The sequence below is a fragment of the Stigmatopora nigra genome, chromosome 10, assembly GCF_051989575.1.
Source record: "Stigmatopora nigra isolate UIUO_SnigA chromosome 10, RoL_Snig_1.1, whole genome shotgun sequence".
NCBI classification, from domain to species: domain Eukaryota; kingdom Metazoa; phylum Chordata; class Actinopteri; order Syngnathiformes; family Syngnathidae; genus Stigmatopora; species Stigmatopora nigra.
In genome coordinates this window covers 6751288-6777122 of record NC_135517.1, presented here as the reverse complement: position 1 = coordinate 6777122, position 25835 = coordinate 6751288, and the positions used below count along the sequence as shown (strand labels likewise).

The window sequence follows — 25835 nt, the reverse complement described above, 5'->3', positions numbered from 1 at the left end:
GTGTTTTAGGTCATGTGCCATTGGTACAGAAAGCAGTTGTAAATTTATATATTTACAATTTCCCAATGGGGCAACACTCGTATATTTTTGCAATGACACGAAGTATTATAATTAATTAGATATAATTAGTTCATTATCCGAATAGAGTAGACAAACAGCCTTTCTTTATTTTTTAAACAAAAATATCGAGCATTAGTATACACTGACTAGTTTGTTAATTGTCGGTATATTTTTCTCCAGTAGAGAGCGGTATACATTATTTGTTGTAACAGCACTGGTCTTTGCATCGTAGAAAAAGAATGTTTTCATGCAGGCGCAGGTGTCAGTAGAGGTCCTGTCATTTCCGGTATCAGACTGAAGAACTCCTACTTTGCCAATTAGACTTTAAATCCACATTTTCGTGGGGATCGAATCGATTAAATATGGCGTAATCTATTTGACAAAATATAAATACCAGTAGGTTGCTTTTAGTGCCCCATTGGCGTTTAATCGCGAGTTCTACTCGCCGTTTTCAGGCGCAAAAAGCTGAAGCTAGCCAGTGGGGAGGAACAAAAATATAGTAACCCAGTAAGGAAAGACTAAGCCAGCCGAGCCGTGCACACTTTTTAAGACGTGTTAACGTAACTGTCGAATCATGGCCACTCGGCGTCTGACAGACGCCTTCTTGTTAATGCGGAACAATGCGATCCAAAACCGGCAGATATTGGCTGAGCAAGTGAGTACAAACGACCCCCGTCTGAGTACACGTAGCAATGCTGCGGTGAGTGGTCTGCGTCGTTTTGACATTTTATTCTCTTTGTCTGTGTGTTTGAAATAGATACATTTTGCCTGTGATAGCTAGCATTTAGTAGAATTTGTGTCGTCGTAAACGCAATTAGGCCGGATTCCTATCATTGTCGTGTCGTTGCTACGGTAGTTTATCTAAGGGCTAACTGTTTTGCCACTAACTCGGACCCAAAAGGAGCAAAATTAACTGATGTTTATCTTACAAATGGTGTGTTTCATACTGTGGCATTAAAAATCAGGATATGCTTTTTGACAATTTAGTTGCTTGCATTCATTTTTTTCTCCGCATTTAACTCATTGCTTGCTAATGACAACAACAGATCCAGTTTTCATTTACTAAACTGAATGTTCATATTTCAAGTTGTTATCTCATTAGCTTCATTAGCTTCATTATCATTCTATTATTTTTAATCCAATAAACTGTGTAGCATGTGGAAAAAATGACGTTGTAAACCATCATTATTCTTCATTTCTAACAGCTCATTTTGTATAAAAACCAATTTTGTGTAGCTCTCTTATCAGATTATATCGTAGTTATTGTTGTTCTTTGTAATATTTGCTTGGTGCTCATTGCTGCAATCTCTAGGGCTCATTTCTGATCTGCTTCTGTCCTCTCCTTTTCCTTCTTATCTGCTATTGGATGGAACCCCAATGCTTTCTGCCAATCATTCTAGGAACTTGATGAGGTACCACTCTTTTGTTTCCTGGTACAATATTTGTCACGAATATGAGCAGTGTCCTAAATTAGTCTCCTGGATTAGAGAAATTGCTAAGGAACGCGTTTTGTTTTTAAGTTTGCCGACGATCGCATGGCATTGGTGTCGGGAATCAGTCTGGATCCCGAAGCGGCGGTCGGCGTCACCAGGAAGTTGTCCCCCAAATGGGTAGAAGGCATCGACGAGGTAACGTGGAGAGAATACATTTCAAACTCATCCGGAAAGCATCTCACCCCACTGGCGAGTGAGTCAACTTTGGATTTCTTTCAGATCCAATACGAAATCTCACGGGTTCGTCAGAAGATGAAGGACCTGGCTTTACTTCATGATAAGCACATGAATCGACCCACGTTGGATGACAGTAGTGAAGAAGAGCACGCCATAGAAATCACAACACAGGAGATCACACAGGTGCGCTGCGTGATGTGTTCGACTGAGATTTGTTAATCACTTTATCAGTCAAAATTCTCAATCTGCGTTGAGTACAGATGTTCCACCGATGTCAGCGAGCTGTAACGGGCCTGCAGTCCCGCTGCGGTCACTGCACGGAGCAAGAGGAGAGACTTCTTCGAAACGTCATCTCGTCTCTGGCGCAGAGTCTACAGGAGCTCTCCATCAATTTCAGACACACACAGTCCAGCTACCTAAAACGTGTGCCGATGTACTCCAATATAATACAGCAAGAGGTATCAAGTCAAGCGGTTTTAATATGCAAGAACATTTTTTGTATATTACAGGTATGAAAAATCGTGAGGAGCGATCAAAGCACTTTTTTGACTCGGGCCCGTTAATGGAAGAGGATGAAGATCTAGCTTTGTATGATAAGGTGTGTGGCTTTTTGAATTTTTTGGGTGTGTGCTAAGCAAAAGGACATTTGATATAGGCTGTTGCAAATTGTGGACGCGGGTGAGAGAAAATAATGGAAGTGAAAGAAAGACATAGACTCATTGGAAACTCTTTACTCGTTCCAGTATTTACCACATAGTAAAAGGGATCAGTGGCATTATTTGTACTTTATGCGGTAATATTGGTTTCCATATTGCCTGGTTGTGCCATTTAGGGTTTCACAGATGACCAGTTGATGATGGTGGAGCAGAACACAATCGGGGTGGAAGAGCGAGAGCGAGAGATCAGACAAATAGTTCAGTCCATCTCGGATCTGAATGAAATTTTTCGGGACTTGGCAGGAATGGTGGTGGAGCAGGTATTACCTCAATCGCAATGGATGACACCCAGCACGTGCCGCATTTCATTTTAGTCAACAGAGAGTAAAATCCCCGTTGTTTTTTTTTCTTTCTTTAAGGGCACGGTTCTTGACAGAATCGACTTTCACGTGGAACAAGCGTGTGTTAAGACAGATGATGGCTTGAAACAGTTACAAAAGGTAAAAGCAGTCCATGTGAAACTACGCTGTAAACTATGATACTCCTGACATATTTTCCCGTTTGCATTTGATGGTGTTTTGTTGTTCCTTTTAGGCAGAGCAGTATCAGAAGAAAAACAGGAAGATGCTGGTGATTTTAATCCTTTTTGTCATAATCATCATTCTAATTATTATTCTTTTTTCAACCAAGTTTTAACGTACATTCCTTTTTGCTCTCCGTGTGAGTGTTTGTTGTGGACCTCGGCTAAGAACCAAGTTGACAGCTTTACATGCCAAGCTGGAATGTTGAAATTCCATGTCTGTATTTTTGGTGTGCTTTGGGCTGTCCCAAGATGTTTTTTTTTAATCAAACAAACAATCAAGTGTCTGTTGAGTTGTCTAGGCTTATACTTGACCATGTTGGCAAATCTGGCTATCTTTAAAAAGGAAATTCTTTACAGTGGACTTAAGTGGACAAGCATGTTACATTGTTGTAGCAGAACGGTCTGTGCTTAATTTTTGTATGTGAAAATACTTTAGAAGAGCAGTATTTTTTTCCAGTAAATGCTTTGAGAGCAGCATCTGCAATTACAGGAGCGGTTCACTACCAAATATATTTTTTTTACAGTTTAAGGATAACATTTGGTTGATTTTTTTTCCCTTTTCTCCACATTTTGATTTATTGACTGTAAGCAAGCAGTTGGAAGTATCACTCTTTGCAACGAGTTGGCTGATGCACCCCATTGTTTTTAAAATCACCCATTCATCATCCAAATTGTTTTTCTTTGTTATTTTAAGTGTGTTTGTTTTCATGGTCCCTGCTAAAAGTGCTGCTTTTTTAAGGGGAACTGCAGTTTGCACATATTTGAGACCTGAGCGAGAGAAAGGTCTTATTGATGGAATTACTACTGTCATCTATATCGATGAAAAATATTTATTTTTAAAAAATACAAATGATCAAGAGGAGCTTATTTACTGTGTATTAAGTAAAACCATTCAGATTCGCAGCCAATATGCACACCACTAAGAAAACTGTGATTCATCCCAGATAACCAGCTGCATAGAGATACGGTACATTTTCTATGCAGCTATTTTTTTTTGTTTGTTTTTGCTCTAATGAGCTAGAAAGACTGATGAACTGAAGGCATAAGTGTTTTTTTTTTTCAATGAAGTACTCCACACTCTGGACAGCGTAACTGCTGTCACAAGTGTCCTTGAGCAACATTCGCCATGACTGTTGCGTTTCATGTTTGTCTTTAATGCTCAGAGTGGGTTAGCTTTGTGTTCGTCCATTATCATTTGTTGTTCCAATATATACAGTAAAGGCTGCCTTTGTTGGGAGTCGATTTCTGTGTCATTGGCACTGATATGGAATGGGAGGTATAACTTCTCATGAAACAGATTTCTTGTGTTGAATCATGAAGTATGAATTCCAGGTAACAGTAATACTTTATGTAGAAATTGGGAGAATGATGTTTGGGTGTTATATGACATTTTCTCATGTGATTGTGGAAGCTTTGAGTACAGCTCAAGTCTTTTATACACATGTTAAACCCTTTCTGCAATTGATGTCAAGCAGTGTGAAAAATGTCCAATTGGTACTGACTGTGCAGACTTTAAAAAAAAGAAAGAAAATGAATAAAACTGCATCATAGTTTGATTTTTGTCACTGTGATGGATTTACGACCCACTCAAAAATAATAAGTGATGAATCGTTGCAACAACAGGAACAAATTATCATGGATTTTATTTTTTGATTTATGTATTATTTTTTTGCCATTGAAACTAGAACTGATTTTCTTTCTCAAATTATGTATTTTTTATCAGGGCACTGTTGCCACCTTTACCTATCATAGATTAATGATGGGTGACGTTTCATTTTTCGCTCAATTACTGGATGATGCTTTATTATAGCGATTAATTGGACAAGTAACATTATTTGGCTTCGTCATTGGTTGTTAATGAGTTATTGGAGCCCTATAAACAGTTCACATTTCGCCGTTGTAATATTTCAATTGCTATCAGGCCAATAATATATGTATTTGGTGAATAGCGTGAGCTTTAAATACTACGTGGACATCGTACACGTGGAATATCTGGTGACCCGGATAAATAACATCCTCAACTTTCAAATTAATAATAAAAAAAAGAATATCACACACGAAAAAAATAATAACACAGTGAATCATCTTATTTTATAAATAATATAAGCAATACACAAAAAAGTGCCAGTTTTCGTCAAAATGTGCTCTCCGACGAGTTTATCCAGCTAATGCTACTGCTAGCTAACCCGGAAGCTATTTAGTTTTAGACTCGAAACTTTTTTTCTCTAAAATGATACTTTACGCTTTCCCCTCCCACCGGTCAAACATGCACGATGAGCTGTTTTGTGAACGATGACGACCCTTTCCCCGCCGATGAATGTTTGTTCGCTGACACTTTCTCTCAAGAAAGCATTTATAAATTAATGGGCCAGGAGCTGAAGATCACACAAATATTTGGTGCAAACCTCGGCGTGGCTGCACCTGTGTGGGAATCGGTAAATACGCAATTTGTCGAGAGGTTACTATACACGTGTCATGAATTGAGTGTCACTTTTATTCATGCGTGTTGACAGGCGATACGATTGTGCCGTTACTTTGAGAAGCAACGCGTGGAGTTGCGTGGGCGACGCGTCATCGAACTCGGAGCGGGGACTGGCATCGTTGGGATTGTGGCCGCTCGCCTCGGTATATTGCCACTGGTTTGTCTTATTATCATTTAATGTGACTTTTAGAAAATAGCACTTTAAAAAAAGTTTTTTTAAGAAAACATTTCTTTGGCTGCCATTGACGGCGACCCCAGTCCAAATCCTCTGGACTGGGAGAGCTGACAGTGATCATTCACTACCCAGCAAAATTTGAAGCTTTTAAATATTGTGTTTTACAAAGCAATGGCATCAGTCCATTTCCTTTTGACCTTGAGGGATGGCAGCGAAAATTCACTACCAACCAAAATTTTGAGCTTGTAAATATTGTATTTTACAAAACAGTAACACCAGTCCAATTTCTTTTGACTGGGAAGGGTGGCAGTGATATTTCACTGCCAACCAAAATGTTGATGTTTTTTTGTTGTTGTAGTTCCCTGCATGAACCAATGCCACATTCTTGTCAAATTTGTTAGGTGCAGCTTATCTTAGTCTGGTTTGCTTTAAAAGTCCAAAGGTTACAGTCCAGTGAAAGTGATAATGTAAATAACATTGCATGTTGACCTCGATTAACTTCTTACTCACCTCCAGGTGCCAATGTAACCCTCACAGACCTTCCTGTGACTCTCCCCCCTCTGGAGGCCAACGTGTGTGCCAACATGCCCTCCAGCGGTTGGCCCGCTAGCCCTCCCACTGTCCTCCCACTGTCATGGGGTGAGGACCACACCAAGTTCCCCTCAGATTGGGACCTGGTGGTGGGCGCGGATATCGTTTATCTGCCCGAGACGTACCCACGGTTAGTGGACACTCTGGCTCATCTTTGCAAAAAAAACACAGTGGTTTACCTCTCGTCGAAAATGCGAAATGAGCACAAGGCGCCAGGCTTCTTTGAAGAATATCTCCCAAGCAGATTTTATGTCCAACTTGTGCACCGTGATGATCGTGAAAACATTAATATTTACAGAGCTTCTCTAAAAAAAACCCATCAGTAATAGGAGGATTATTCTGCCCTAACTAGAGTCGACATTGGGACCAATCATGCTGGACGATATTATTGCAATTTTAATGGACATTCTTATATTACAGTAGTTGTTAACAAGGTTTGCCTTTGAGTCAAGGTTTTCCAGGTTAGAATACGTGTTCAGGTGATCCTAAAAAAAATTCCATGTGTACATTTATATTTTAAATTTTGCATCATTTGAGTGTGAATGATTTTTTTTTTTATATATTGTGAAATGGAGGAATTGATTTTAATACCTCCGGAAAGTTTTCTCAACTCACGGTCTTAAAAAAAGCGCATTAATACATTTATGTTGGATGTTTAATGTTTAACTAATTCTATTAAGAAACAATTCATGTAATCTTCATGATGAAGAAATGGATTGTAGTTGTACAACTACCTTTTAATATATTCAGGTTAAGAATAGGCATTTCATTACGATTCCTTCATGAACTATGGGGATTTTTAACAACAAAATAAGTTCAATATTTACAGATATTTTTGGTGGACCAGAAATGATCTTATTGCTAATTGTGTTATTTTGCACAAAAAAAGCATCAATCACTTTTTAATGTTTACCTGATCATCTTTTTTTTGTATATTGTTTACATTCTGCTCACTTAAGCATTTGATCAACTAATCAATGTATTGATTTTTCCCTAATATTAATACAAAAGCACATTTGACAGATGCTTTCAAGTGTTTACTCATATTTACTGCATGTAATAGACATGATTTTTTTTAATTTTTTTATTAGGCTTTCCAAATCAAGATTTATGTTGTCGGCGGTGGTGTGTACACTATCATTTTTCTTAATATTTGGTAGGTATATTCTATTGGTGTATAAGCATTGTTCTATATATCCTAATCATTTAATTCTTTGAGTTATTTTCCAAAATTATTTACGTGCATTAAAAAAAAGATCCAAACCTTTAACATCTTGTTAAATAAAGGGAATGATGAAAACATGTGTTGCGTTTTTAAAAATAGCCCGAATAAAGATAATATAGATATGAATAATTATATGGTTTCGATATCAATCAACACTCGTAATTTGCCTTACCAATTCGTTAATTGTTATGATTCCCTCTGTATGTTCACTTTGCGGTGGTCTAGAAATCTGACCAAGTAAGCTATTGATTGTGTAAACTGCTTATTTTCCTTTAATGATGAAACAATGTTCAGCCAAAGACATAATTGTGCTACAATATTGCACTGTAATTTTGAGACGTTGGACAACTTTAACAATGATCAGGCCGGTTATTCTGTTAACATCAACAGATTGCTGTGCATGTTGGCCAGTATCTGCTCATGATGCTTCATCCGCTCTGTCTATTTCTCTCTCTCTCACAAACACACACACGCACCACACTCTGCTGATGTGTTGCCTTTCTGTTCAGCAAAGGAAAGCCTGTTTGTCACGCTGGAGAGTTCCGAAGAAAAGAGTGGCTGGCCTTCTCGCCGTGTGCCACAAACCAGTCCACAAAGCAATTGATCCCCCTATTTCCATGCAGCTTTAATCACGCTGAGCATGGCATTTAGTCATCAGTGATTGGGGAAGTTTTACATCAATTTAAAAATGCATGAAAGTAGCCGTATCACAAAAATAGCTGGATTAAATATGACAGTTAATGGCGTTAAATGTATAAAGTGCAAGTCTGTTTTTGTCTTCATAGTCCCAGTAGGCTGTTTGGAAAACACCTGATGAGATAACCCGGAGAAGATGAGAGGGAGGTGACAGGGTGTGGATGGGAGTTCTGTGGGAGGGAGTCGGACCAACACCCTCTTAAAAACAAGTTGTCCGATTTGGACTTCTCACGTCACATTTCACAAGCAAAGAGGAAATTTTAATCACTGAAGGTATGTGTCATTATTTTTTTCCACATTTATTATTTGTTTTGTTTTAAAGCAGTAGAATTAAACATTTAATCATTTGCTTTGGATTTTCTTTCATATTTTACATTACCTCATTTTAGTGCACAATGGATTTATGGCCAGAAAATCCAGATCCGCTGCCCCATTACACCAGATTTGATACAGTTCCTCGTCGAAATCATTTGCATACGTAAGTACAATATTGCCTGCTATCTAAGTGTGCTTGTTTGGCTTTTTTTCCATTTGATGACATGAGAATATTAAAAAGAACTCTACTTCTGTAAAGTAAAATATGTTTGCCTTACACTGACTCTAATAATAAAGGGAGAAGACTGATGTGTGTTGATATGAAAGTCAGACGAGTGAATCACTACATCATCCGACGGCTTAATATATATTTCACTAACATATTAAAACAATATATACTTTCTTTTGGCTTGTCATCTTAAAGCTAGAGTACAAGACATTTGCGTAAAGTTCTATAGGATGAAACATTTCAACTATCAAAAAAGACATAAAATAATTCCAGATTTTTTACGAAAGAAAACATATCATCATGTTGTGATGTATTTTATTTTTATCCACACAGCTACCATGATCGACATCAGACAACACATTATTCTACGGGTAACCACGGGGAGCTGCGGAATCCATTGAGGGAGTCCAGTTACTGGACATTACCTCGATTGAGAATAGTTGGAACGCAACTGGATCGCACCAACTGGACTGAGCCACAGCGGTGTGCCTCAACTTCTGTTCAGCACCACCTTTTGGGGGGTCATCCTTCTCAGCAGAACATAGGAGAATGTGAGTGTTGTGAGGCCGGTGAATGGAGAGCAGCTGCACAGCCTGCACAAACATACGAGAGAGACTACGTGAGTGAGGGATGGCACAGGGGTTGGGAGCCCACCAATCTTGTCCGTTACAGAGACTCATCCACCAGGTGCAGCAACAGCTACAGAGAGTTGGAAGCCTGGGCGACCCGTTACAGCCATTCCCTTCCGAGGAGGAGGCGGATAGAGGCAGAGCTGAGGGGGGGCTCTGTTCTGGAGAACAGACGCAGCGCAATAGAGCCTTGCATGGCGGCACTTCAACAGGTCGGACAATGTCCAAACCAGAGACATGATCCGAGACCAAAGGATAGAGCAGTTGGGCAGCAAAAGCTTTGTGCCGAAGCCGACCAAGTGGTGGGCGTGAAAGGAAATATCCAGAGGAGAATGTTTACTCAGCCTCCTGGTTATGTTGCACCTCCTCCTTACAACAGCCCAAGCTATCAAGCTTCAGCTGTGATGCCCAATTGTTTGACCCAGGTTGAAAAGATACAGGATAAACGAGACAGGAAACAGAACACGTGCTCGGACTTTGAAGGATACAGCTATCAAAAAAATCCTATCCAGATTGTGCGTATTCCACAAACAGATCTGACCACACAGATAATCCGAGAATCGTCTTCAAAAGTGATCGAAGGACGAACATTCCGATTTAACAAGAGAACAGGTGGAATGACCATTTTCTGTTTGGTGTCTCGGATAGCGAGCCCAACAGAAAACCCATCCTTGACACCTAGCGAACAAGCATCAAAGACGGAAGGTGCAATATGTTCATCCATCAACAATGACAATATTGAAACGGCTAAGGTTGCGGATGAAGTAGACAAGGCGGCACTCACCCTTCTGTGTACTGAAAAGGATAGAAATGTTCAACACATAGAAGGGACAGAATCTTGCATAGAAAAAAAACTCCCTGAGGAAGGACCTCCAAAGAAAGACCAGCCCGAGGATTGCCTATTCAAAGAGAGTGAAAACAAAGCGTTGTCTATTTTGGAGAAACAGGCCACTCAATCAACATTACCTGTGTCAGCCAGATATCCATTGTGGAGGGAGCCAAGTTTCATAAGTAAGATTCATAATCAGAGTCAACTTGGCATGGAAGTAAGAAGACTAGATGTCAAAAAAAGCTCTGAAACGGAGGAGGAGGGGAAAGATCTCCTAGTGATTGACACAACATGTGTTGTTGTTAAAATGGAGGTCATTAAGTCACCCATGATGGAGCAGGTTCACATGGAAACAACTATGAACACGCAACATAGTTCTGCCTCCTCTGATCGATCCAGCGGCCTTAGCACAGAGTTAAACTCGGATCAAAGCTCCAAATTAAACCTCCTTCCAACAAACGAACACCCTGCGAACGGCCTGAACTCAGATGGAGCGGTGACGACAACAACAACTAATGCACCTAAAAATGCTGAAATAGAATCATTGGAGAAGCGAGCTGAATGCATCCTTGGCATCAACATCCAGGCATCTTCACTTTTGGATATGTGTGTGAAAGATACAGAAAAACGAAGAGAACATTTACCTCAAGTGAATGACAATGAAATGAACAGTCAGCTTTCAAAAAACACCACAAATGAGAAGCAGTCAGAGAAACAGCAAAACCAAAGTCTTGAAGGGATATCTGATGAGGATAAAAATCTTAAGGTTAACTGTGACAACTCTTCAGAATCCCATCAAAAGGTATTTCATTTTTTAGATGACACTAAACTTAAGAATGTGTGTCAGACAGAGAACCCTTCAAATGACTCCACACAAGAAGTCGCCAAACCAGAGCAGATATCCACTGAAATTGCCACCGAGAATTTGACTCCACCTCCATTCTGCTGCAACAACTCCTTACCTGAAGCCAATCAGGATCCAGAAAGAGAGTCCAGTCCTAATTTTGTGCTGTCGCCATTAGCTGTTCAGTCACTGACTGTATTTGAGTCAGAAACAACAGAGGTTTCCGATAATGATTCAGTACTAACTCCCAATCCAATACAACAGTGTTCAACCCAACTAGAAGCCGTAACGTTGCTCCAGGTGGCATCTCTTCTTGACTCGGATGAGCCTCCCACTCTGCCTTCATCTCCCGATAAAAAAACTTCTACAGCAATGGCCGACACTGAAGTTTGTGAGGAGGACGAGACCGAAAAAGAAAAAGCCTCACCGCAAGATAAGCTCAGCGATGTCGCTTGTGATTCTTCTGTTATTGAATCAGACATTTTGGCTGCGCATCAGCAATTACAATCTGAAGCAGCCAATGAAGCGATTCCAGGAAGATCTCACAATAAACCCACAGCATTCAAAAATGAGCAACCATTTTTGATTCAAGCTAAAGACAGAAATGAAACCAACAATTCAGGCAATTCTGAAAAAGTGATGGAAATTCAAAGTGATGCGAAAGTCGAGACTTTGGCAAACCTAGCGCAAGACGTCCACACCAAAAAAGTAAATGCGGAGTCTGATGACAACAAAGATTTTCCCGGCCTTAAGGAACACACACAAGAGTGTCAAAAGGAAATTGTACCAACTACCAAACCATTTCTTTCAGAAGACCCCAGAGAGGCTCTACCCAAAACTTCCTCTCCACCAATTGGGTCAAGAGAAGATATTGCTCCTCAACCAGAAAGAGAATCGGCCTGCCCTTCAAATCCCGGTCCTCCTGTTGGACCTCTTGAAACTCTACCTGCTCTCCTTCTGGACCATACGCCTTCTGAAAATTCTCCGTTTTCCCCTCCGACTCCACCCCTTCCAGAGGAAAGTAAAAATCTCCCCCCTGACCTCTCCCATGGAGCAGAGCTTCAGTATCCCGCCTCTCTGTGGGATGCGGTGAATCGTATCAGGAAACATACAGCTCCCGACTCTGAGAACGAAGAGGATGAAGTGTTTGAGTTGTGGGATCCCGATAATGTAGCCGCTAATCTTGATAACGGAGTCTTCGAGGAACCGAAGATGCTGGAGGTCACAAAGGCTGAACAAACGCTGCCGCCACAACCGTTCCATGAGGAAGACACTTTGTCTTGTAGTAGCGCCAGCAGTCACAACTCAGAGGAAACGATTATCATAGCCGACGAGGATTACGTGGAGGAAACAGAGGACGAGGTAACAATGCAGGTGAAATGTAACCTAAATGAGTGAATGTGACCATGCATATATTTGGTAATGTGGGAGGGAAACCGGAGTACCCGGAGAAAACCCACGCAGGCCTAGGTAGAACATGCAAACTCCACACAGGTGGACCGACCTGAATTTTAACTACAGAAATAGCTAATAATACATTCCATTTCATTAAATCTAAACCAACTGATTTCAGTTTGATATTTACATGTCAAGTACTTTACAACATGCTATATGAATTTATTGTTTGTTGACAGGTTACTTCTAAATGTATGTATTTTCCTTTGCTTTATAACATTAGCAATTTGACAATTTGTTTGCAGAGTGGCACAATCCCTGTCATTAAAACCAAAAAGAATCTCAATATCTAAACAATACGTCATATTTAATATGTTTATAGTTATATTGAGTAACCAATATAGGCTGTTGTGTACAAAATAAGGGATTGTGTCAAATCAGTGGTGTGCAAAAAAATTCACAAAGTAGGCATAGTAGATGCAGTAATCTGACAAATTTTATAGAAATCTGGATTGTTTATACACTTGAAAATAGAAAAATAACAGCAAAATATTTGGTGTGTTTGTACAGTTGTGACACGTTTTCAATAGTGATTTTTTTTCTGTGTGACACATTTATTCATAGGTAAAATCTTTCATATTCATGTCAATAACGGGCAGATTGTAGACATACAATTCTTGATAAAATCCACTTACATTTCTGTAACTAATTGACAACGAGGAGACGTCCAATTTATTTGAACTACCAGTGCAAACGGATTGAACAAATATCCACTACTATTTCAGTCATATTTCAGCCAATGTATTTGATGAAAAATCACGTTTGTTTGACCAGTTTCACAGTTATTATAATGTACTAATCTCATTAAAGACAAAGGTATTGTGAGGTGCAGATATTAAGGGACGATGAAGTGATGAAAATGTTCAACACAAACCCCCTCATTCTCCACGAATGATGGAAATTCTTCCTCGGATTCCGAATCTATGGACTCTTTATACGTGACTCTATCTGCCACCAGCAACGCCATGGCGTCAACCGGCCAATATCACTTGAGAAGAGACGGCCGCCATGGCGTGAGTACGTCAAAGTTCATCATGTGGGATTTTCAGGGCATGGTCACAAAGGTCTGGAGGCACACGAAATTGGAATACAGGGAGTTAATGCAAACACAGAGGACCACCTAACATTAAAACATCTCACAATGAGCATCAGGTCAGGATTTTTAAACATTTTTTCAAATGATCAAAAATGTAAAGAGGCAAGTGACTGTATGTGATAATCTCCTTTTTACATGATGATTCTTACATGCACACAACTGCAAAAACGTACCTGTTCGCTTGCTGCAGAGTTTGTCTTTGACATTTTCGGTCTCATGTGAAAAGAATTCAATGAGTTCATCTTCATGTTGCTCAGCAATGGCTTCGCACTGTCACAAGATGACAAAGTAAGTACGTTTTTCCAGACAAATCTCATTCATATTTTAACAGGGTTCTACGATGGTTAATTTAAGACGGATCATTATTAAAACTCCAAAATTTGCAAAGGGTGATGATGGCATGAGAAAAATTACATTACATTAGTGTGTTTTAGACGGCTCAAAATGCCTTTAAATAATTCCTTAATGAAGTTTCACAGTAAATTTAAAACAATTGAAACCCTTCATTTTTAGGCTTTAAGGGAACTTCAAGATTCCACTTTAAGTGATAAAAACAAATCTGAAAATAACATACAGCAAATTTTAAGCTGGCAGTCACTCTTGAATCTAGTGTAGCCTCTGAGAGGTCCATGCCTTCACCATTGTGAGATTTGACCCTAATGTAGGACTTTCTGTTAGTAGCAGCGTCCGTGCGCTCGCCATAGTCCTCCATCCTCTCACACACACTTTCCATCAGATCCAGGAGGTTCCCTTCGGAGCGCGCTAGGGGAACCTGGTAGAGAAAGAATGGGAATTAGAACAATTTTAACAACTGTCACATCTTTTTTCATGAATCCCATCCAGTGCTAGTGGACACTTTCTATACTATCAGTTGCATCAGTAATTCTATTCATTTTGTATTTAATTGCTGTCAGGCAGAATCTGGAAATCCCCAAAATCAGTACTTTTCACAATAAATAAAAAAATGTATCGGCGGAGCTATTCTTTACATTACTACCATGTACACATGCAAACTCCACACAGTTTGACCGGCCGGGATTTGAACCCAGGTGCCCCACCGTGAAGCCGATGTGCTAACCACTCATCCACCAGGCCACCCGTCTGTCCAGTCTCAAATATATAATTTTTTAAAAAAAATTATGTGGTTCCTTAACACATACATTTGCACAACCCCTGCTTCACCTAATGTCCAATGCATGAATGGAGGTGTTATCTACCTCTCTGATGGACTGACTCCCGTCCGGGTTGATTCGAAACGAGCCGGTTTGGATCATTTTCTTGGGATCCACCTGTGAGATGGACCACTCCATCTCGTCCACCAGAGCTCTGCAGGCTGAGGAGGATCACACGCACCTTCACCGTTCAGCATATGTACTTTTCATAAAGGTACATTTCCTAAAAGATCGGGTCAAGCGCAGATGCCCACCTCCACATCGGATGTCCTGTCCTGGTCTGACTGCCTGGATGGGGGTCGGCACATGGAAGAAGAGCATCCAGGTCCAAAGCAGGAGAACAGCTTCCCTCATCTTGCATCGATTGAAAACGCTGCGGTTACAATCAAGCAGAAAATATCACGATGTTGAAGAAAGCCTGATTCGTGAGCGTGCCTGCCTTAAATGACGCAAATGCTACTTTAATATACACATTTCAATAGACAAAGGAAGGGGGAAAGAAAGTTGAAATGAAACTCACTAGAAGCTGGAGAATTGAAGGCTCATCTTGTTCGTGGAAATGTGTTGACGTAGCATCTGCAGCGCACTATGTCGACAGGGGAGACAGCGACCTCTCTGGCCAGGGCGACAATTGAACACGCAAAAATTAAATAAAATAGTGGCATGTAACAGTGAATATATACTGTCCAATACTATTATCTGCTATTAGTCTTAAGGTTGGCAATAGCTTAAAACGATTCATCCATTTTTATTTGCATTTTACAAGGCTCACAGAACCACCAAAGGCACTTTGTATTTCGTTCAAAAAGTCCAAATAGAAATAAAATCTAAAATGTATGTCGTCCTCCAATGACGAAAAACAGATACACAGGTGTTGAAATAAAAGGCACATTGCAAATAGTCCTTTTTTATTTTTCTAATTTAAATGCACTGAATTTTCATTGGTACACGCAGAAATGTCAGATATCTGTGGAAGACAGTTGCCCCCATCAATAGTTCAATAGGTGCCACACTTACACAGAAGTCTTGTTTCAAGTCTGAAAGAAGCATTGGGGTTTTACACAAAACTGCATAGCTTTTTTTTAAACAATATCAAAACAAAGATTTCTAAATCATAATTCATACGTTGTTGATATTGTAAAACGTCAACATCAACGTTAGAGTGCAAATACTTACATTAAAGCCATTTTCAAATTACCTGCTTGCTATTGCATTTGTGAAATGAAAGATTACATGAGTTCAAGTAAGCAATTATCACAAAACCCAATCAACTCTATAGTTAAATGTCATTTAAATATAATTTTCCTGTTTGTAGATATAACGTGCACATTCATATGAAAAATAGTCTTTTTTTTTTTTTTTACTGAACGTCAGCAAATTTTCAGAGTTTACAGTCACTTAGGAACAAAAAAATTTAGCTCTTGGTTAGTCAGCTTCTGGTATCAATTGTGCAAGATGTGAAATACTAGATTTCAATAATTTAAAATATAGATAAGCATTGTTCAAACGGTAAATTATGATAAGCAACAAAGCTTGTTGTAAACATTTGCTGTTGTGGATGTCACAGAGTGAGGTGGTTGGTAAGGTCCTTGTGCATAAACATTAGAAAACATGCACACTTAAACATAAACATAATTTCTGTATTTCTTCTCTATTTTTCTACTGAGACAGACTGCTTTGCCCTGCTCAAAATGTGCTTAGAATTGCACCACAGCACAAAAATAGTACAAGTGTGTGACGTTATCTTTTAAGGTTTACAAAAAAACCCACATTAAAACATACAGTAGCTATTTGGATCCTGATATCAGTCTAATAAGCATATTTTAGGTGCAAAGGATTCAAACTACCTTTTGACAATATTAAAAATAATGAGAAACTAACATTCCCAAAATGCACCAGCAGACACGCACAAATGCACAAACACAACAATCACACATGAGAAATCAAGCATTCGAACAATTTGGTTTATAGCAGCAGATGACCAGCAAATGAGGTTTCAGTCTATTTGGAGAGCTATTAAAAAAAAAAAAAAAGTTTGCCCACCCCTGTGTTAAGGTCTAATAGTAATGTGTGTAAGACTTAAGAGAAGGCGTTTAAAAAATACAGCTAAGGAAGTAGTACAAACTTTCACTGGTGCAGGTTGATTGCGCTGGAACGCCCCTTGACGTATGGATGGTGCAGACTTCCGTTGGAGCTGCAAGTAGCGGCAATTCCCCAGTTATTTAGAGTCGGGTTAAAGCAAGGGGCGCTAGTGCTGGTGTTGGACTCTCGTAGGGGAAAAGGCTTCATGGTGGAAAGAATCAGGGCAAGGCAGTCAGCCACCTTCTTGTTGGGGGCACAAGCCAAAGCTGGAGTGCGGCCTGCACAGGGTAACAAGCCCAGGTGGAATAAGTGATGATAGTGTTGTGTTATTATGTACTTCTTTTCTAACTTCTAGCCAGCTGCTGGATACATTTAGTAGCTTTGCTTACCTTCACCATCCACCGCCATGACCGCAGCTCCTCTGCTGAGTAGCACCTGCACAACAGTCGCCAGACCTTTTCTTGCCGCGATGTGAAGGGGCCTGGGCGGGGGATACAAAGGAATGTCAAAACCGGGAACTTTGGAATTCAGAATTGTGCCGTCGTCACAAGTGATTCTGCAGAGTAGGACAGAAGTGGCCAACTCACATTTGGAGTGCATCGTTGGTTGCGTTGATAAGGGAGTGGTCACTGATTACTCCTAGAAGCAGCAGGGCGCACATCTCATGGCCCTGTAATTTCATTGAAAAGTCACATACACTAAGCATAAACTTTATATTCAAAAGACAACGTGAAGCTTCTTTTCAGGTAGGCTGGATGAAAAAGTGAATTGTGTCATTAAGTGCCTAACATGACATGCACTTGCGTTTGTGTGTGTGTGTGTGTGACCTTAATGCACGCTAAGTGAAGGGCTGTGTTATTATTGACATCCACCAGGGTCAGGTCTGGCTTCACCTTGTGCAGCAGGAATTCTGGAATGCATAAAAACCACAAACTTTTCATCTTGGCTTGGGCATTTCATGTCTTGTGACCTGTACCGCGGGAATAACAAGACAAAAAATGTCTGCAAGCAAGGAAATGGTGCATTAACTGGTTAGATGTTTGAACTTGGATGAAGAGGAGGAAAACAGTGACCAGAGGAATCCTGTTGTCGCTCTCGTATGACACTTACCGAGAGCCGTGGTATGTCCACGCTCGCCGGCAACCATCAGAGAGGAGCGTCCAGAGTAGTCCGGAGCATCCAACTCTGCTCCGTGACCCAAGAGCAGTTGGAGCCCAGTAACATTTCCAGAGTAGGCAGCTGCATGTAGAGGGGTCCTGCAATCAGGCAGCATGGGGGGAAAAAATAGCGTTTATAAGTTAGGGTTGGAATTTGTCTTCAAACAATAAAAACTCAATAGCTGCTATTATTTCATGGAAAAGCCGAAGGTCAAACCCACCTTCCTTTAGCATCACAAACTTTAACTATTGGAGCTCCAATTGTCTTCACAAGAAGTCCAGCAGCAACATCATGTCCTTTGATTCTACAAAGACAAAGGGGGATAAAAATCTCCACTGAATTCTCAGTGATTTCTAGTGGTTAAACATTTTCAACGGGACTCACAAAGCACAGTGCAACGGACTGAAGCAATTTCCTCCCTGGTTGCCAAAAAGTTTGTTTTCAAGTAAAACGTGTAAACATCCTTCATGACCTAAACATGACACAGGAGGACACATTTAAAAATCACACTAGGAATAGATTGCAAAGAAACTATTTACCAGGTTGACATTTCTATAGAATTTGATTAGTTTCACTTGGAATCGATTTTTTTTAGGGCTCCATAAAGCAGGAATGAATTGCTGCTGTTCTGTAATTACCACACTGGTATTGGATTGGATAACTTTATTCATCCCGTATTTGGGAAATTTCATTGTTAATTGCACATATTTAGATGAAAAAAAAGGACATCCTGTCAATTTCTTACCATGGTAGGCAGCCCAGTGAGTGGGCGTATAGCCTCTGTAGTCCAACATGGAGTCCAAAGGATCGACTTTCACTGCAGCTTGTACTAAAGTGTGCAGTAGCCGTGTGTGACCACGGGACGCGGCGAGATGCAGTGCCGTCCTTCCCCGAGAGTCTCGACACAGAGGGGAAGCACCGTGTTCCAATAAAGCTGACATGCAGTCCATGCTGCCCAGCATGGCCTGCAGGGTGAGGAGATGGAAGAATTAATGTCGACCACGTACCTATTGACACTTTCACGTACAGCTCGGTGTAATGCGGTGAAGCCCTTTTGGTCGCCGGCGTCTGGGTTTGCTCCTTTTTCCAGTAAGATGTGGACGCAATCTGTGTGACAGCCCAGAGTTGCCAACATGAGAGCAGTCCTGAAAAAGAAATAAGATACTAAGTCATTTTGACCACTTGGAGGCCGTATAAAATAAACAGGGCCGGGCGGGCCACTCAGTAAGTTGTAGTAACATCAGTTATTCATCACAAACGGTTAATTATACACAATGATAAATGTTTAATATGCTTTTACGCATCTCGGCTGATCATTAAATTGAAGTATCCGCTGCTTAATCCGCTGTTTAACCACTAAATAATTAACAGCTAATTCAAATTATTTAAATTCTGCGCCTTTAATGGTCCCTTGCGAAAAAGACTATAAAAAATGTCAAATATAATTTGTCATATCATTTTTTCATACATTAGTTTGTATCAAGGAAAAAAAAGACCACATTCATCAATTATCAAATGTGATTGGTTTATCCGTCTAGTTCTTGATCCATAACAAGGAAGTAACTCACTGTCTTTGTGTATCTTGGCTGTCAATAATTTCAGCACTGTGCTCTCTATTCACCAGCAAGAGCAGACAGTCCACGTGTCCCTCAGCAGCTCTCAACACACACACACAAAATACTATAAGGAAACAGAGGATGAGTCATTAAAACAAGACTTTTAGCAACTCCAACCTGCAGCGTGGAGAGCAGTTCTCTTCTGCTTATGGTCCTTCAGCGTGCAAGAAGCTTGATGTTCCAGTAGCACCTCAACGCATGAGGTAAAACCTCTCTGAGCAGCGAGGTGGAGGGCAGTTTGCCCATCAACGTCTCGCACATCCAGACTCACCAGCGTCTCACACAGAAGGTGGAGCGCCTCACGGTGACCGTAATATGCCTGGAAAAGACATGTTGGAAGAGGTCATCAACCTCAAACCATCAGGAAGTCAAATATCCATCTTCTGGTCGTAGTACTCACAGCTAAGTGAAGAGGACTGACGGGAATATTACTTTCGGCCTCTTCCAGACAATTGAAAGAAATTTCCAGGAGCTGCGAAAGACAAAACAGCCAAATTTGAAATTTTCAAACAAGCTAAAAAGCTCAAAATGGACTATGATTGCACACCTAGTTTGGAAAGTTAATTGTTATTCTAATTACCCTATTTTCACGACTATAAGGCGCACCGCATTATAAGGCGCACCCTCAATGAATGACATTTTTTCCATATATAAGGCGCACTGTATTATAAGGCGCACTGTCTATTTTGGAGAAAATTTAAGACTTTTAAGTGCGCCTCATAGTCGAGAAAATACGGTACAATGCATATTGATGTCATAATCGAGAGGAAAAAACGTATCGAAAGGTAAATAGCCAAGACATTTATGTAGAGAAAATACAAAACATTTGATTAAATCAGCAACAAAACAAAAAAAAGGATGGCAATTTGGGTAGGTGTCTTCACCAAAAACAACAACAACAAAGTGAGCAAGAACTTGAGACCTCCCTCTGGGTGGTCTGAAAATGAGTTTAATTTGTCAAATGAACCAACCACTGACCATTTCCAGATGATGCCTGTTGCCATAAGCTGCTGCATAGTGGACCGCACTGTAACCTTTAGTGTTCTTGACTGTTGGGTTTCCTCCACTGTCCAACAAATACTCCAAACATCTAAACACAAAGTAACAACAGGAAACTCACAATCACATAGTCTACAACTTTGAAAATTGAAATAAAACATTCTGCTTAATGAAAGTAACCCATTCTTATATTTCTGTAAAGTACTGCACTGCTCAATATTAAATTGGGACTACAGCTAAATCAAGAAGTACACTTACATTCTCCTAATGAAAGAGGCTTTATTACAAAGTTTGAATAAAGTATAGTTGTAATGAATAAAGTGTGCCTTACAGAGAGGCTTCTTGTTCCTCTTCTACGCTGCAGTCTGAGCTCGTCTCTCCCCTAAGTAACAAAAAAAGGTTTTCAATGAAGATTTTTGATGGAAACACATGCACATTCTATCAATGCTCGATACGTCACCCGAAGAATGTGTGTGAAGCAGCAGCATAGTGTAAAGGGCTGCAGCCCATCAGGTCTAACTCGTTGATCTCTGAGCCGCCTCTCGCCAGTGTGATTGTACACTCGCTGTTACCGTTTGCTGAAGCATAGTGTAAAGGAGACCTGTGGCACAAAATTTCAAATGGCGTCAATAAAACAGTACACAAACTTGGAAAAATACAGAGCATTTGATTGTCCTCACCTTCCCAAATGATCCTTTACATCGAGATCAGCTCCACTGCTCATCAACATGTTAAGACAGTCAACATCCCTGCCAAAAGCACGAGAAACATTTTAATAAATGATAATTTTCATCAACACTGTGTGTGTGTGTGTGTTCATGGGTATTTTACCCCCCAAATGCAGCTGCATGCAAACAAGTCCTCCCACGTTCATCCTGCGTGTTGATATCAAAGCCAAAGGATGGCATTTGACAGCTTGTTGAAGAATGCACAATGTTGTAATACTGGCCTAAATAACACAGAAACAATTTATAAGCAAATATAAATAATATGTGTAAGTAGCACTTAGAACTGCTGTGTTCAAATCATTTCTCACCATTGGTGAGCAACTTGCGACAGCAATCTGAAAAGCCGTACAGCGCTGCCAGGTGTAGTGGAAGCATCCCATGCATCCCCTGTCTGTAGAATGGACCAGTATAACCAGTATAACTCTCAACAGTCAAACAATGCCAATTAAAGAGGAAAATTGTGTACAGTTAAAATGGATTTTTGGTGAGTAAAATATGGCTATATTCCTAAATAATATTTCAATTGTGGGCCTGGTTCTGATATCTGAAAAGCTCCAGTGTTTGTATTTAATCACTAAATGCTGCTAGGAAGTGGATTTTACCCCATTTTAGTGCAATTTTTGCCATTTCGCCTGTGGCACTACATCACAGTCTTTTCCCGGGGAAATCACCCCCCTGGTACGGTTGTGATTTCTGAAAAGCTCCTGTATTTGTATTTAATCAATACATGCTGCTAGGAAGTGGATTTTACCCCATTTTTGTGCATTGGTTATTTTTTATGTGTCGCAGCTGTAGCTGCAGTCGAGCTTTTATAGCCATTAAATAGTTTTTGAGGGTTGGATTCGATTCGATTATAGTCCGAAAATGACGGTAAATGTAATTGACATATAAACACTATGCAGTATTGACTCATTCACTGCTATTTTTTTTCTGTTTTCATGAAGAAGAAAAAATGAAGACCATGGTTCAGAAAAAGCTAGGAAAGATCAGTCTTCATTTGTAAAAGCATTCAAGGTATAGATAGAGAACTCACCTGGCTTTGTCGGCACCATTTGTCAGCAGAGTGCTGATCAACAACTCCTGACCATAACGGGCCGCAACATGTAGAGGAGTGTTGCCGTATATATCAACACAGTCAATCTCACCACCTGGGAAGAAGGCAAACGTTACATTTAGGGCCACCTTTTAGACAACAGGGTATTTCCATGTCGTATCCCGTTACCATTTTGTATGAGAATCTGTGAGCCTGTGAAGCGGCCATACATGGCGGCCATATGCAAAGGGCTCTTGCCTTCCTTACTCTGTTGAAAACATGATTATTTTAACGAGTGAGAAGCTTTGGAGAGGAGATTGGACGCCAGGGATGGCTTTATCCATGTTTTCCCCCATTTACCTGCATGTTGACATCGGCCCCGTTGTTGATGAGCAGCTCAACACACAGCACCCCGCTGGAGGAGGTGGCAGCCAAGTGCAGTGGAGCGTTACCGTGGTGATTGGCCTGGTTGATGTTGGCGCCACAGTTAACCAGCTCAGAGGCCACAGTGTCCTGACCCGTGTGGCAAGCCATGTGGAGTGCTGTGTTCCCAAACCAATTGGGTTCATCAGTCTGAGAAACACCCAAGAATAGCACTCAAAGTCACTAAATACTCACTTATACAGATTCAAATTTTAAGCCTTCTCTTGACTTTGCTCTAACTTATAATTAAAACGTTTTTAAAAAACAATAATAACAACAACAACAGGAGAACATTTTCCTATTAGGTACTTTTTATGACTTTAAAAAAACCTATTTGGAGGACACGAATATTAAAAGGGTCTATACCTCCACTCCTCGTTCCAGCAGATATTTGACCACCCCTAAATGTCCGCTGATCGCTGCAGCATGGAGTGGCGTATAGCCCTGTTTGTCTTTGCATGTAACATCAGCACTGTGAGACACCAGCATCTTAACTATGTCCAAATGTCCTGTGGGGAATCCCAATATTTGTAAAACACCATTTTTTTTGTACATACCGTCTGATTGATTTAAACTTGTTTAAATGGACTGGGCGAGCATTATCATCACTGGTTCTGAAACATAATTGACTGCAAGTTCACACGGATTGGACACCTATTGCCGTAAATGGCTGCCAATACGCCAAGTGTCAAAAAGTACAATTTATCCTTACCTGATAGTTGATCAATTGAGACTCTGTTGAGCTTTTTATGTGATTTGCTTGATATGCTTACTCTGTACCGTGATGATTATGTATGACTTTCATTCCTAGGCAACTAATAGCTGCCAGCTACAATCTGTATTTTAGGATTGTGAATAAACAATGACTTGATGAAAGACATAAGAGAAGTGTGAACACACACTAGTATAATTGTTTACTTGGGATCACAAGTTTTAACCAGGGGGAATGAATACAAAAGCCCTGTAAGCCTTGGTTGTACTGCACAGAGCTTTGTTTATAGTAGCTGAGACTATAGTAATCTTTGTGGTAGAAGAGTCATAGGGAGCTTTCCATATCATCTTGAACGTCTAAGAGGAATTTTAAAAAGGGATTTATAGTGTTGTCAATATGGGATATTTTTAGTATTGATTATTTTATCAATCTTTTGTCAGATGATTGGACTTTGTTAATAGGAGTTACATTTTATTACATAACCATTATTTACTTATATGGTGTTTACTTGGTATAATTCATTATACACCTACAAGTCGTCTTTCCTTTTCTTTTTAAATCAATGAAATCAGTTTAAGTAGAATTAATTCCCATTTGGTGATTATCATTCAGTTCTTGAGTTGATCCACAGCATGGCAGAAAAAAAAAAACAAAGCAACAGCGAATGTTTACATATGTCTTTTACAAAGATAGTTTGCTCTCATTGAGGACAACATAAATCAGTGAATGATATCTAAACCCAGTAATGGCACTCACCCAGATATGCAGCCCAATGGATCGGCTCTCTCTCCTTTTTGTCTTTGCTGCTGGCTTTGGCACCCTTACTGAGAAGCAAGTTCACCATCTAAACAAAGAAAGTAAGCAAGTGCCTTTACAAACATGTACTTCTTCTCACAGCTCCTCAGAATAGTTTCAAGGAAGCGGACCTCTCCGTTTCCACTGTGAGCTGCATGATGCAAAGGTGTTCTTCCTGAGCGATCGTAAACATCCATACTACACACGAGCGGTATCAGCGATTGGGCGCAACGTGTAGCCCAGTTTGCCGCAGCCATGTGAAGAGGCGTGTGCCAGAATTTGTCCCGTGTGTTAATTTCCGCGCTGTGCTTCAAAAGCAGATCTACAGCCCTCTAAAGAGATCAATTAAGGAAACGTCAAATAATGTACGGAATTCCTTGAAATGTTCTAATGGAAAGAAAAGTGCGCACTTCATTTCTGGAGGCAGCTGCTCGGTGTAGGGGAGTCAACAGACCTTGGTCCTTAGCGTTGACATTGGCACCTGTTGGAATGCAAAATGACCACGTTGATTGTTTTTTTAAGATGATTTAGAGATCCGCCATGTTTCAACGTTTACCTGCGGTGATAAGTAGTTCCATAATGTTGATGTCACCAAGGTAGGCAGCAGCGTGAAGTGGTGTGCTTTGTTCATGGTCCTGGGGGGAAAAGAAACATTACATTACAAATAATATTACATCCTATCCAGAAGACAAATGGAATACTAGTGCTAAAAAAATACCAATGAATTGACATCCTCGCTATGGCTTAGCAAAAATGTCACTTCTTCTGTATTTCTGCTGAAAATTGCCTGGACCAGTGGACACTGAGAAAAGAGATTTATGTCAGAAAAAAAAGTAGTTGTAGAAAAAGATCAAGATTGATGAATGGAATCAAAGACATTACAAAAGTATGCTGATTTAACACTAAAAACCAGACATGTTAAAAAGGGATTGTATATTGTATAATAACAAATAATGATATGACATGATTATTACAAGGTTTAATGGCATTTAATGCTTGGCTCAATCGGAAAATCTGCACAATAGTTTGAGACGATAATGTGTTGATGATGATAATGATGATGATGATGATGATGATGCTGATGATGATGAAAATAAGACTAAGTTCGCCTACAAAGTTGCGTCAATGATGGATAACAAAAGTGTCTAATTTATGACATTGGATTAGATGAATTACGCCTGAATAATGCTTCCACTTTTCAATCACACAATTCAAAAATCCATTTGAAAAATAAATATAATCACCAATGCCTCCGCGCAAAATATTTGATTTCAAGTTCACTTTACTTTTTATGTCACTCTACGACTATGGTGATAGTGTTAGCCAACTTCGCTAGACGTGTCGCCTAGTCTATCAACTGCGCTAAGAGCATTTTTCAAGAGAATAAAATCAGGATCTGAATAATCACGATGCCTTACTCTTACCTGATCTTTAATATCTCTACACTCCATTCCTCGATTTTCCTGTATGAGCTTTCATTCACACTATCTGTGTATGTACATATACATAGAATACAATTGGATCAATAGCGGCTCAGTAGCCCCGTTAGCGAGTGTATTTGTGGTGTGGGCACATTTCTCGC

At 40.0% G+C, this 25835-nt stretch overlaps 5 protein-coding genes across 9 annotated transcripts; 3 read left to right on the top strand and 2 right to left on the bottom strand.

Moving 5' to 3' along the window:
* The first annotated feature begins 304 nt into the window (after positions 1-304).
* Positions 305-4527, top strand: stx16 (syntaxin 16). Of its 3 annotated transcripts, XM_077726418.1 has the most exons (9): positions 305-760; positions 1461-1472; positions 1581-1688; positions 1773-1913; positions 1991-2153; positions 2240-2328; positions 2563-2706; positions 2806-2886; positions 2981-4527. In XM_077726418.1, the coding sequence occupies exons 1-9, from the start codon at positions 635-637 to the stop codon at positions 3080-3082; spliced, it is 966 nt and encodes a 321-aa protein (XP_077582544.1). In that variant the 5' UTR covers positions 305-634; the 3' UTR covers positions 3083-4527. The 3 variants fall into 3 exon arrangements, with proteins under 3 accessions (XP_077582544.1, XP_077582545.1, XP_077582546.1); XM_077726419.1 differs by lacking the exon at positions 1461-1472; XM_077726420.1 differs by lacking the exon at positions 1461-1472 and having other exon boundaries at positions 305-715; positions 2981-4526.
* A 691-nt stretch (positions 4528-5218) lies between these two features.
* Positions 5219-7517, top strand: LOC144203198 (EEF1A lysine methyltransferase 3-like). Its single transcript, XM_077726554.1, has 3 exons — positions 5219-5404; positions 5483-5594; positions 6143-7517. The coding sequence occupies exons 1-3, from the start codon at positions 5243-5245 to the stop codon at positions 6541-6543; spliced, it is 675 nt and encodes a 224-aa protein (XP_077582680.1). The 5' UTR covers positions 5219-5242; the 3' UTR covers positions 6544-7517.
* Positions 7518-8320: 803 nt separating this feature from the next.
* LOC144203545 (uncharacterized) lies at positions 8321-14504 on the top strand. Its single transcript, XM_077727054.1, has 3 exons — positions 8321-8411; positions 8528-8616; positions 9016-14504. The coding sequence occupies exons 2-3, from the start codon at positions 8534-8536 to the stop codon at positions 12380-12382; spliced, it is 3450 nt and encodes a 1149-aa protein (XP_077583180.1). The 5' UTR covers positions 8321-8411; positions 8528-8533; the 3' UTR covers positions 12383-14504.
* On the bottom strand, positions 12858-15358 carry cnpy2 (canopy FGF signaling regulator 2). Of its 2 annotated transcripts, none has more exons than XM_077727056.1 (6): positions 15228-15358; positions 14962-15146; positions 14753-14868; positions 14110-14307; positions 13709-13805; positions 12858-13505 (listed from the first exon to the last, which is right to left on the bottom strand). In XM_077727056.1, exons 2-6 carry the CDS (start codon positions 15059-15061, stop codon positions 13462-13464), a joined length of 555 nt encoding a protein of 184 aa, XP_077583182.1. In that variant the 5' UTR covers positions 15062-15146; positions 15228-15358; the 3' UTR covers positions 12858-13461. The 2 variants fall into 2 exon arrangements, with proteins under 2 accessions (XP_077583182.1, XP_077583181.1); XM_077727055.1 differs by having other exon boundaries at positions 14962-15080; positions 15228-15330.
* A 261-nt stretch (positions 15359-15619) lies between these two features.
* Positions 15620-25816, bottom strand: ankrd52b (ankyrin repeat domain 52b). 2 transcript variants are annotated; one of them, XM_077725563.1, is made up of 28 exons: positions 25678-25816; positions 24972-25055; positions 24810-24888; positions 24664-24734; positions 24385-24585; positions 24215-24302; positions 23113-23255; positions 22684-22896; positions 22513-22591; positions 22324-22438; positions 21599-21681; positions 21394-21511; positions 21243-21311; positions 21023-21163; positions 20894-20944; positions 20542-20653; positions 19964-20035; positions 19681-19882; positions 19516-19603; positions 18975-19092; positions 18693-18912; positions 18332-18419; positions 18168-18251; positions 17900-18045; positions 17617-17699; positions 17377-17459; positions 17179-17270; positions 15620-17067 (listed from the first exon to the last, which is right to left on the bottom strand). In XM_077725563.1, exons 1-28 carry the CDS (start codon positions 25702-25704, stop codon positions 16835-16837), a joined length of 3183 nt encoding a protein of 1060 aa, XP_077581689.1. In that variant the 5' UTR covers positions 25705-25816; the 3' UTR covers positions 15620-16834. The 2 variants fall into 2 exon arrangements, with proteins under 2 accessions (XP_077581689.1, XP_077581690.1); XM_077725564.1 differs by lacking the exons at positions 15620-17067; positions 17179-17270; positions 17377-17459; ... (13 more) ...; positions 21394-21511; positions 21599-21681 and having other exon boundaries at positions 22320-22438.
* Between the last annotated feature and the right edge of the window lie 19 nt (positions 25817-25835).

Coding starts and splice junctions, on each gene's coding strand:
- stx16 (XM_077726418.1), top strand. CDS start 635: ATGGCCACTCGGCGTCTGACAGACGCCTTCTTGTTAATGCGGAACAAT. Junction 1,689..1,772: donor GGGTAGAAGGCATCGACGAG/GTAACGTGGAGA, acceptor GATTTCTTTCAG/ATCCAATACGAAATCTCACG. Junction 2,887..2,980: donor GCTTGAAACAGTTACAAAAG/GTAAAAGCAGTC, acceptor TGTTCCTTTTAG/GCAGAGCAGTATCAGAAGAA.
- LOC144203198 (XM_077726554.1), top strand. CDS start 5,243: ATGAGCTGTTTTGTGAACGATGACGACCCTTTCCCCGCCGATGAATGT. Junction 5,405..5,482: donor CTGCACCTGTGTGGGAATCG/GTAAATACGCAA, acceptor GCGTGTTGACAG/GCGATACGATTGTGCCGTTA. Junction 5,595..6,142: donor GATTGTGGCCGCTCGCCTCG/GTATATTGCCAC, acceptor ACTCACCTCCAG/GTGCCAATGTAACCCTCACA.
- LOC144203545 (XM_077727054.1), top strand. CDS start 8,534: ATGGATTTATGGCCAGAAAATCCAGATCCGCTGCCCCATTACACCAGA. Junction 8,617..9,015: donor CGTCGAAATCATTTGCATAC/GTAAGTACAATA, acceptor TTATCCACACAG/CTACCATGATCGACATCAGA.
- cnpy2 (XM_077727055.1), bottom strand. CDS start 15,283: ATGCTACGTCAACACATTTCCACGAACAAGATGAGCCTTCAATTCTCC. Junction 14,308..14,752: donor GGAGTCAGTCCATCAGAGAG/GTAGATAACACC, acceptor TTTCTCTACCAG/GTTCCCCTAGCGCGCTCCGA. Junction 13,806..14,109: donor CTGCCAGCTTAAAATTTGCT/GTATGTTATTTT, acceptor ATCTTGTGACAG/TGCGAAGCCATTGCTGAGCA.
- ankrd52b (XM_077725563.1), bottom strand. CDS start 25,704: ATGGAGTGTAGAGATATTAAAGATCAG. Junction 21,312..21,393: donor CATGCAGCTGCATTTGGGGG/GTAAAATACCCA, acceptor TGCTTTTGGCAG/GGATGTTGACTGTCTTAACA. Junction 17,271..17,376: donor ACCAACGATGCACTCCAAAT/GTGAGTTGGCCA, acceptor TCCCCCGCCCAG/GCCCCTTCACATCGCGGCAA.